The sequence below is a fragment of the Myotis davidii genome, unplaced genomic scaffold (assembly GCF_000327345.1).
Source record: "Myotis davidii unplaced genomic scaffold, ASM32734v1 scaffold449, whole genome shotgun sequence".
Classification (NCBI taxonomy): Eukaryota; Metazoa; Chordata; class Mammalia; order Chiroptera; family Vespertilionidae; genus Myotis; species Myotis davidii.
The window spans coordinates 4,627,941-4,636,739 of NW_006383007.1; the positions used below are offsets into that span (position 1 = coordinate 4,627,941).

General features: G+C 35.7%; 1 protein-coding gene across 19 annotated transcripts in view; it reads right to left on the bottom strand.

The window, feature by feature from the left end:
- The window catches only part of SEC31A (SEC31 homolog A, COPII coat complex component), a 72,700-nt gene that overhangs the window by 27,321 nt on the left and 36,580 nt on the right, over positions 1–8,799 (bottom strand). For all 19 annotated transcript variants that reach the window (XM_006778212.2, XM_015557654.1, XM_015557653.1 and 16 more), the window contains 5 exons: positions 8,035–8,110; positions 7,420–7,598; positions 5,510–5,636; positions 3,716–3,861; positions 2,115–2,288 (listed from right to left, as the gene is read on the bottom strand). In XM_006778212.2, coding sequence (XP_006778275.1) covers positions 2,115–2,288; positions 3,716–3,861; positions 5,510–5,636; positions 7,420–7,598; positions 8,035–8,110 — 702 coding nt within the window. The remainder of the gene's footprint in view (positions 1–2,114; positions 2,289–3,715; positions 3,862–5,509; positions 5,637–7,419; positions 7,599–8,034; positions 8,111–8,799) is intronic.

The window sequence follows — 8,799 nt, forward strand, 5'->3', positions numbered from 1 at the left end:
TCATAAAGATTAAGTTTCTATTCTACCGAATATACGTATTAATAATTTAGAAAAGATAAATATCACATGATCTCACTCATTTGTGGAATATAATGAACAACATAAACTGATGAACAAAAATAGATCCAAAGACACAGAAGCATTGAACAGACTGTCAATCATATAAAATCTTTACATTATCATGTAAAATCTTTCTTGAATAATTGGTGTTTATTGCATGTAATATCATATGTAAAATCTTTATCTTGAGATATTAATGTTTATTGTATGTAACATTATTATATTTAAAATCATTTTTCTTGAAATAAAAAAACTAAAAAAAACTAAAAATTTAGAAAAATATGAGCTGTCTCCTACATTTAAGTGTATATAAAACCAACTGCAGAATCATACCACCACAGTCCTAGAACACAGATGTGTTTTTTACTCAATGAAATTTATTGCTAATTCCCTAACACAGACAAAATACTAAAAACAGTTTTAACTAAAAAAAATCCATAAACAGAATAAAGTTTACAGTAAAAAGGTGGGGGAAGTTGGGAAGAGATAAACCAAAAAACTTGTATGCATATATGCATAACCCATGGACACAGACATTAGGGTGGTGAAGGCCTGGGGTGGGCTAAAAGGGGTCAATGGGGCGGGGGAGAGGACATATGTTAAACTTTCAACAATAAAGATTTAAAAAATTAAATTAAAAACCATAGACTCATTCATACACAGGAAAAAAAAAATACAGTATAGAGAAAAAATATCTGCAAAGCTCAAAAATAAGCTGCAGACACACAGTGTAGTTATAAAAACTTTCCTCAGCCTAGCTGGTGTAGCTCTATGGTTAAACATCAACCTATGAAACAAGAGGTCACGGTTAGATTCCTGGTCAGGGCACATATCTGGGTTGTAGGTTCGATCCCCAGTAGGGGGCATGCAGGAGGCAGCCAATCAATGATTCTTTCTTATCATTGATGTTTCTATATCTCTCTTCCTCTCCCTTCTTCTCTGAAATAATATAAATATATTTTTCTAAATGTTTATAAAAAACAAAATACTTTCCTCAAACCCTATCCTTACTCCCCCCATACCCCATTATGGGTTTTAGGTTTCCCTCTTCCGTGCTCCCACAGCACTACCTCTACCATAGCACTCTGCACTTTTGGAATTTCATGTTCATTTGTCCACAGTCATTTTGAGTTTGGAAACTCCCCCAGGAAAAGGATCTTGGCACTCTTGCTCATCACTGTATACTCACTTACTTATTGAACTGAATTAAACCAATACAATGAAAAGCCTTAGTGTTATTGCACACCAAATAAGGAAATTAGATTAGGAATGTAATGTAGTTCTCCTGCCTTGAATACTTAAAAACATACTTGCTCACACATGGTATCAGACTGAAATGGCATATCGAATGAACTTCATCACTAATATCTGGGATGGACCTTGTGGGAATTTTTAAGTTACAGCCCACTAGTCTAATAAAGTATTAACATTTATAGCTTTTCAACATGGAAAATTCCTACAAAGAAACTTGTAGACAGAATTAGCATTTGGCTTAAGAAACAAAAAGTTGGTCCTTTTCCCATTTATCTTCCTCAAATACTATGCCCCTTTGTTGTTGTTTTTTTCTTTTTTACCCTCCCAGACCCGCCCCTGCTATGCCCCTTTGTATCATACTACAAGAACATCCTATCTCTCTGACATAGCTTGGGTACACCTAAAGTGATCCTTGAAAAACTGACAGTCCTAGCTGGTTTGGCTCGGTGGATAGAGTGTTGACCTGTGGACTGAACAGCCCCAGGTTCAATTCCAATCAAAAGCACATGCCTGGGTTGTGGGCTCAATCCCCAGTGTGGGGCGTGCAGGAGGCAGCTGATCAATGGTTCTCTCTCATCATTGATGTTTCTCTCTCTCTCTCCCTCTCCCTTCCTCTCTGAAATCAATAAAAATATATTTAAAAAGAAACAAAACTGTCAGACATAACATTCACCTACAGTCATGTGACAAAAAATCAACCCTTACAAACATTCCGCCTACTAGTGTATTTATGTTTAATACTGAGCGTTATTCTATGGGACTCATCATACTCACACATTAGAAGGAGAAAAATGAATTACCTGGTTGGTGCTTTCAGGAAGAAATGCCAAGGCTGCGGCAATACTGCCCTGGGCTGCCAACAAATTGGCATATTGACTCATCTTCTCAGCCAAAAGAACTCCTACAGTATTAGTGTCCATGGCTTGTGTGAGCTGTACAGCTTTCCGTAGGATGACAACTTTCTCAATCAGATCCTAAATGAGAAAAAGAAAGGAGAGTAAAGGAGAAAGACAAAGATTCCAAGATGTGTATGAGAAGAAACAGGAAAAGAGTTATTACTAAGATTCCCAAAACCTAAAAGTACAGTACCTATCATCATCTCTCTTAAAAAGGTCTGGAATAGCTGACCACCATTTAGGTAACTGAAAAAGTAAGGAGGAAGAAGGTCTCTTACTCATGAATAGGGCATAGGTTACCACCTTCTCCTAAACTTCCTTAAACTGCCAGATACTTATAAGCTAAAATAGGCAAATACCCAAAGCGAAACTGAGAGGCAGATGTCCAAAGGCAGAAACTTGGATTCCAGCAGGTATAAGAGAAACTATGAGTGAACACTTCACATTATCAGTATCATAAAAACAGCACTACTATGAGGTGACCTTCAAATGCGCTTACTATTTTAACCCCAAATTTCTCATGTTGTTCTTTGATAACAATGTTTTTAAAAATGGGAGCCAGCCCTAACTGGTTTGGCTCAGTGGATAGAGCGTCGGCCTGCGGACTGAAGGGTCCCAGGTTCGATTCCGGTCAAGGGCATGTACCTTGGCAGCTGATCAATGGTTCTCTCTCATTGATGTTTCTAACTCTCTATCCCTCTCCCTTCCTCTCTGTAAAAAATCAATAAAATATATATATTAAAAAAAAAATGGGAGCCATACTTCAGGTATAAAGCACAAGAATATCCTACCTATCTGCCCTTCATAAATCCAGAAGTGTGTTTTCTCTCAGAAGCACATAGGAAACCTTGATTTCCTACCAGATTTTCAGTTTCAACAGAATGATCTTTAAAGCAACAACCCTACTGAAAAAACATCTTTCCAGAAAGAAAAAAAAAATTAGACTGAAATACCAAGAGACTCTGCTGATTAAATGCTTAGGGGAAAAACTGAAATATATAATTAGTCAGTGCCTGAGAATAATTTTTTACTTTCTCGCTTGTCCATGTATGAATGCTACACAGGATTACACTGACCTCTTACTTTCATTTCCCATTAACCATGAAGATTCTCTATTGGCATTGGTGATACCTCCCATTTGTTACCCCACATTGCTTCTTTCTTTGCCCAAAGCAGACAGTGTCATTAGAGGCAGAGAGAGGAGCAGGAGGAAAAGAAGTAAAGCAAGGGCTGTTTTCAGGCTTTAGCCACCTAATTCCCCCAATAAGCCATCTTTAACAACCTTGACCTCACAAACAGTTGCAACCCCATTTAACTTATCCCATCATCTCAAACTTTGCCCCACTAAATACAACAATAAATACACATAATTATCCAGAAAAAGAACTAAAATGTAAATAAGTAAGGGTAAAAGCAATGAACTTCTGGAACAAATCCATTTCTAAACTATAAGTAGGGTGAAAGACAACTGAAAAGGAAGCATCCTTTGTTTCAAAGATACTAACCTGAAGGGACAAAGGATTGTTTCCATCCTGAGCTTTAGTCCAACATGCCACTAATTTCTCTACATTCCCTGCACAAATATAGCAGAGACATGCCTGAGTCTGCAGGAGGCTATCACCTTCACTTTCAAGCCTGGTTCCCAAAAGATCTATAGATCAAGAGGAAAACAAAATAAGATTATACTCAAGGAAATCTGTATATGAGATCATGAGCAGCCCAGTATCATTTCCAGAACTAAGGATTAAACTTCACAGCCAGTAAGTAGTAGGTAGAAACAAAATCACTCTGTTATATAAACGCTCAGTAAATAGTTGTCAAAGGAATGAGAAAGTGTGACAAACTCTATATAATGAACAACTTCATAAGATTCTATGCCTACCTATTGAGTGGATTTACATCAGAAAAAAGTAAATGAAAACAATATTTGTACAGAAAAATTCCAATAAGCATTTAACTCCATTTTATCACATCAGGTGCTTTTTTAAGCAGTCAAAAATATGGCATATTTTAAATAATGACAACTAGGATTACTATAAATTATTTGTATTAATAAAATTAATCTCTTATAATTTTCACAGTCTTATAATACTTTCAAGGTAGCAAAGTACTGTTCCTTCTTATACTAAGCAGCCTGAAATTTCTGTTCTTACAAATAATAAATATTATCCCTTAGCCACCAGTTTAGTCATGGTGTTCAATAGTAATTTCTACTCAAATGTTATAATTATTAATTTTACTAAGCTAACATTAAGAGCTGATTATATGCCATTTTACATATAAATAGACAAATGGTGAAAAAGTAATTTTGACTAGTTTATACAACTAGTAAGTAGCAGAAGCAAGATTCCAAGACTGGTCTGTCTGAAACCAAAATCATTAAACAATATTATTAAAAACAATGACTAGGCCCAGCCAGTGTGGCTCAGTGATTGAGTGCCTATCTATAAAGCAGAAGGTCAGGGTTCAATTCCTCATCAGGGCACATGCCCAGGTTGCATGCTCAATCCCAGTGTCGGAGGCAGCCAATCAATGAGTCTCTCTCATCATTGATGTTTCTATATCTCTCTCTCTTCCTCTTGGAAATCAATAATAATAATGACTAGCGCCCAACTGGTGTGGCTCAGTGGCTGAGCATCGACCTATGAACCAGGAAGTCACAGTTTGATTCCTGGCCAGGGCACATGCCCAGGTTGGGAGCTCGATCCCATAATTCCGAAAGAAACATTCAAATAAGAACTCCTTTTTCTTTTTTTAAATATATTTTTATTGATTTTAGAGAGAGGAAGGAAAGAGAGAGAGGGGAGGGAGGAGAGGGAGACACACACATTGATCCATTGCCTCCTGTAAGTACCCTTACCAGGAATTGACCCATGACCATTTTGGTGTGCGGGAGAGTGCTCTAACCATCTGAGCCACCCGGCCAGGTCTCAGTTAGGTTTTGATTAAAGTTTTGCTGGCTTCCTTAAATGGAGAGTTTTCTGGCACTAGAAAAATTTAAAACTGAAAAGATCTGTTTTTTGTATTTTATGTATCTTGTCCTTTACAAAATCATCGACCCGCTGCCTCCTGCACACCCCCCACCGGAGATCAAGCCCACAACCCCGGCATTTGCCCCCAACTAGAATCGAACCCGGGACCCTTCAGTCCGCAGGCCTATGCTCTATCCCCTAAGCCAAACCGGCTAGGGCAGAACTCCTTTTTCTTATTGTGATTGGAGGTTTATGAAAGTTTCTAATAACATTTGTCAATTTTATTTATATCATGCCATATACACAATAAAAAGCTCACTTTCTTACCACAAAGCGCTGAAAACTCATCAGGTTTAGCATAAGTCAATACTGCAGCTAAAGCCTCTCTCCAATTTTTAAGGTCACAAGACTCAACAATCTCTTTCCAGTTCTTCATCACCACTGCAGTAATTAGCTTGGGAAAGAAAAACAAGGGGAAAATTAAAAACCTTTGGTATATTAATAAAAATTAGCTCTGGCTAACCAATCATATCTTTCAAAAACTATTAGTATGCATAGTATTTCATGTTAAATAAAGCAGCAGCAAAGGAAAATATATCCTTGAACTAACTGACATAGAATATAGTATTATTTTTCTTCTAAAAGAAAAAATCATACAAATATACTGGATTAAATTCTGAGAAAGAAAAGTATAGAGTGTTATCAAAACATTTAACAGGAAGTCATGACCTGGTCTGATGGATCAAGAAAAACTTTCTGAGCATATAGACATTTGAGATATGAAGACACAATTAACTTCATCAAGAAGGAAAACAACATTTCAGGCCAAGGGAACACTAGATGCAAAGTCCTGAGAGAGAAAGGCACATGGAGTATGCGAGGAACTGAAAGGCAGCCAGTGTGGCTGAAAGATAAAAGGGGAGAAAGTGACATGAGACCAGGCTGAGGAGACTGACGGAAACCAATGCTAGAAGGACTAGCCCAGGGACAACTTTTATTAAAAGAAATTTAGTAACATTAAGTGAGGCTTAAAAATGTTTAGACCCTCTGCACCAGAAATGCCTTTCCTAGGACTACATACAGCCTCATTAAATAATTAGAAATTCTTACAGATTTTAGGCATAACAAAGATGTTTATCACTAATTTATCTGTATTAGGAAAATGTTATAAACTACCTAAACACCCCAAAATAAGGGAAATCATGTATCCCTGCTATAGAATATTACAGAACAATTAAAAATTTTTGTAAGAATCTTTAATGATGAGAAAATGTTTGCAATGTAAGTGACAATATCTATAAGCAAAACCACACACATATATACATATATGATCCTGACTCTGTTTTTAAAAGTTCTAAAATACATAGGAAGACGTATGAAAAATTACAATCAATTTGGGATTAAGAGGTACCAATTTGATGGGAGAATTAGGAGGTGCTAAATTTTTATATTTAAAATGTACTATGTTCTTTCAAAAATATTATACAATAAAAAATACGAAAAGTATTACTCATTTTAAAAATTATAAATTCAAAGAACAAAAAAAAATACACCAAACTATCAACAATACCTACTTCTGGGTCCATAAGTTATGGGTGGGTTTTGTGTTCTTTACTGTTTTTGGCATTTCAATTATCTACCATAATAGCAATTTTTAGCCGGTGTGCCATGGCAGGCATACGAGTATGCCACAAGAATTTTTATTTTTATTTTTTTTAATGTATTTTATTGATTTTCTACAGAGAGGAAGGGAGAGGGATAGAGAGTTAGAAACATCGATGAGAGAGAAACATCGATCAGCTGCCTCCTGCACACCCCCCACTGGGGATGTGCCCGCAACCAAGGTACATGCCCTTGACCGGAATCGAACCGGGACCCTTGAGTCTGCAGGCTGATGCTCTATCCACTGAGCCAAACTGGTTAGGGCGACCACAAGAATTTTTAAAACATGCAATACCTGACTATTGGAAATCCTACTGACTTCTTTTCCCTTAGACTGTTAAATAAAAAGAGACAACAAGCCAACACAACAATAGCCGTCCGGTATGAGTGAATCAAAATTATACACTTTTTTTGGGTAAGATCAGCAAAAAATATATTTTTTGGTGTGCACAGAATTTTAGTAGTTTATGTGTGCCATGAGATGAAAAAGGTTGAAAATTGTTGATCTATATAAGAGGGTACTGTTTTTATAATCAGATAAAAGTTACTGTGTATCTATTTTTAAAATAACATACCCTGGTAATTTTGCTTTGGGATTTTGCAAAGTATTTTTTCTGTGTTCGAGCCAAGAGTTCTTGTCCACCTGCTATCGCCAATATTATGGCATCAGCCATGCGGTTATCATGTAAACAAAGGTCAACAGCACTCTCAAAGTTACCCGTCAGCAAAGCCTGAGTAATTAAACCATCGATATCTGCAATAAGGAAATCAAACACCCAAGTTAAATAAATATCTTTGTTACAAGGAAAAATATTACACATATCAACTTCTACATGCACACAGAAAAGAGAAAAAAAATGCTAATTTCTGAATATTACTGGTGATTAATTTCTAACACAACTGGTTGTAGTCTATGGAAATATACCAAGAGCATGTAAGTAAAATCTGTTAAGATAACCCATTTTCCAGACTGCTTAACCTGGAGTAATAAATATCATTCTACAGCTTCTATCACATAGGTGTCAGAACATTCTACCATTTCTAAGGCATAATTTCACATACAAATGATAACTGGGTTCTTTTTTTCAACCCTCCATCACCTGTGACAAAACATTTCTAACTTAAACTTAAGAACTATTTGCTTTCAAATGGTTAAAAAAAAATCAGAAGTTAAAACCAACGGTACTTACCCCCACTGATGGAGATGTTAAATGGTCCTCCAGCTGAAGGTAGAAATTCAGATTCTTGTTTTTCCTCTTTAATATGCTAAAGAGATGAAAGAGCAACAATTTAAGAGAATGAAATTGTGGAACAATTTTCTGGCAAAACAAAATTTATATATGATTATTCACCTACTGACTGAATGACGTGCCAAGTTTTCCAGAAAAGTGCTCAGATCCAAGTTTACACTTAATATCTATCAATTCCCTATGGATCAATTCCTATTGTACGATCACAAATAAAAATCCAAGATCATCAGAAGTAATGTTAAATAAATTGAAGTATACATATCCATTGTTGGCTGAAGAATTTTTGTTTTCTTAGGTACCTTGACAAAGAGTAGCTTGAAACATACAAAATAATGTTTTTAATCAGGCTAACTTAGATTTCAAAACAGCCCTGCTTCTACACATCTAAAATTTTCTGTCTACTAGTTTTAACTATAGGGTCTTTTTGTTTTTATTGAGTAAGTCATGAAAAAGAATCATCTGCTGTCCTCACATAAATGCAATATAAACAGATTACTTATGAATAGATTCTGTGTTCTCTTCAATTAGTCATTCTGAGAACATCAGATTTATCTGGTAAAAATATATACATGGCTATAAATTTCTGAGACTATATGTAAGACTGAGTAAATATAAATTCAATGTATATATATATATATATATATATTAGGAGAAAAGTATATAATGGAGGCATATTGCTGGCAAATAGTTTATTATTTTTTTAAA